A 1248-nucleotide genomic window follows, 5' to 3' on the forward strand; every position below is an offset into this window, starting at 1 on the left:
TATATTTTTCCTTCATCGTTTGTTGTTTTTCAGTTCTTCTCACCAAATTCATCGGCCGCGTCACTGAGAGGGGTTCCGGCGGCTGCGCTTTCTTCTTGAATTTGGGGTATTCTAACGGCCACGCCGTCGCGCGTGTCGATCGCAACAGTTCGCATCTGCGGGTGTTGCAGAACCGCAGGCAGATCAGGGCGAAATGATCCGCCCAAGTCAACGCGGCAAACTAGCTGTAATACAGATGCTGCCTCTGGCTTGAACTCGATATCCGGGTGGCACAGATACTCCACCGTTGCCTGCTGGCCTTCGTCTTCCCTCTGTAGCAAACAGACAAGCACAAGACGCAGAGTACCTCTGGCGGCCAGACCGTCCAAGCCCCGTTTCTATTTTCACGTAATGAGATATCATTGCAACGATGTGTGCATGCATGCATGCATGCACATGCATATGGAGGAACAGGAATATGAGGACGCACCTGTTCTACAGCTACGGGTTTCCACCAGACTCTGTATTTGAGTTTATATGCCACTCTATACGCCTGCCATATCGCTTGTTCCTTCGTGATACCCCCCATAATAGAAAGGGTGCCAGTGGGGGCCAGCAGAGCTGTGCATGCAGGCTTCTGCAATCTGAATACAACCGGCTGCGATTGGCCCACACCTATCTCGGACTTGGGGAGGCTACGCGCGATCAGCAGCAAATCCGAGCGGGAGAAGCCGCGGGAACACAGACGAACGCTCAGCCATAAATTTGTTATGAATGCAGAGGGGTTCAGCTGGCCACTCAGAGGCAGAGGAATCGGCTTAGGAGGCAACTCCAGAGCCACCGGCCCAGCCTCGTCGTTTGCCGGGGGGGGAACAGGCACCAGGCTACGCATCGTTCGCCTCGCTGCTGCTCCCCCAACAGCCTCCATTGAGCGTTCAAAGCATTGTTAGGAGAGCAACGTCAAGCGACGTTTCCTCTCAGCAGATCATCATAGGCTTACGATGTATGCTGCAGTAGCACAGAAAAAGTATGCGGAACAGCTCGCGTTTTCTGGACCCAATACGGCAGCAGAAGCAAGGATGAAGGTAGATCGCATGCGCTGCAGCTTGAGACAGAGAATAATACAGTGAACAGCGCTTGCATCGATTGGGTGTGTGGACTTCAGTAGCTGCGGAAGGAAATGGCGTTGAAGAAGAGGCAAGAAATCACACGAGGTGATCTCAGAGATGTCAGAACAATGTAAATACTTTTGTTGTTATTATTATATAG

General features: G+C 52.2%; 1 protein-coding gene across 1 annotated transcript in view; it reads right to left on the reverse strand.

Moving 5' to 3' along the window:
* The window catches only part of EMH_0036030 (Chromosome I, complete genome, related), a gene marked incomplete at both ends in the record, with an annotated part of 1307 nt that extends 400 nt beyond the window's left edge, over positions 1 to 907 (reverse strand). Inside the window, 2 exons of the mRNA XM_013495031.1 lie at positions 44 to 311; positions 500 to 907. Coding sequence (XP_013350485.1) covers positions 44 to 311; positions 500 to 907 — 676 coding nt within the window. The remainder of the gene's footprint in view (positions 1 to 43; positions 312 to 499) is intronic.
* Between the last annotated feature and the right edge of the window lie 341 nt (positions 908 to 1248).

Source organism: Eimeria mitis, genomic scaffold, assembly GCF_000499745.2.
Source record: "Eimeria mitis Houghton genomic scaffold, Emh_scaff1393, whole genome shotgun sequence".
NCBI classification, from domain to species: Eukaryota; Apicomplexa; class Conoidasida; order Eucoccidiorida; family Eimeriidae; genus Eimeria; species Eimeria mitis.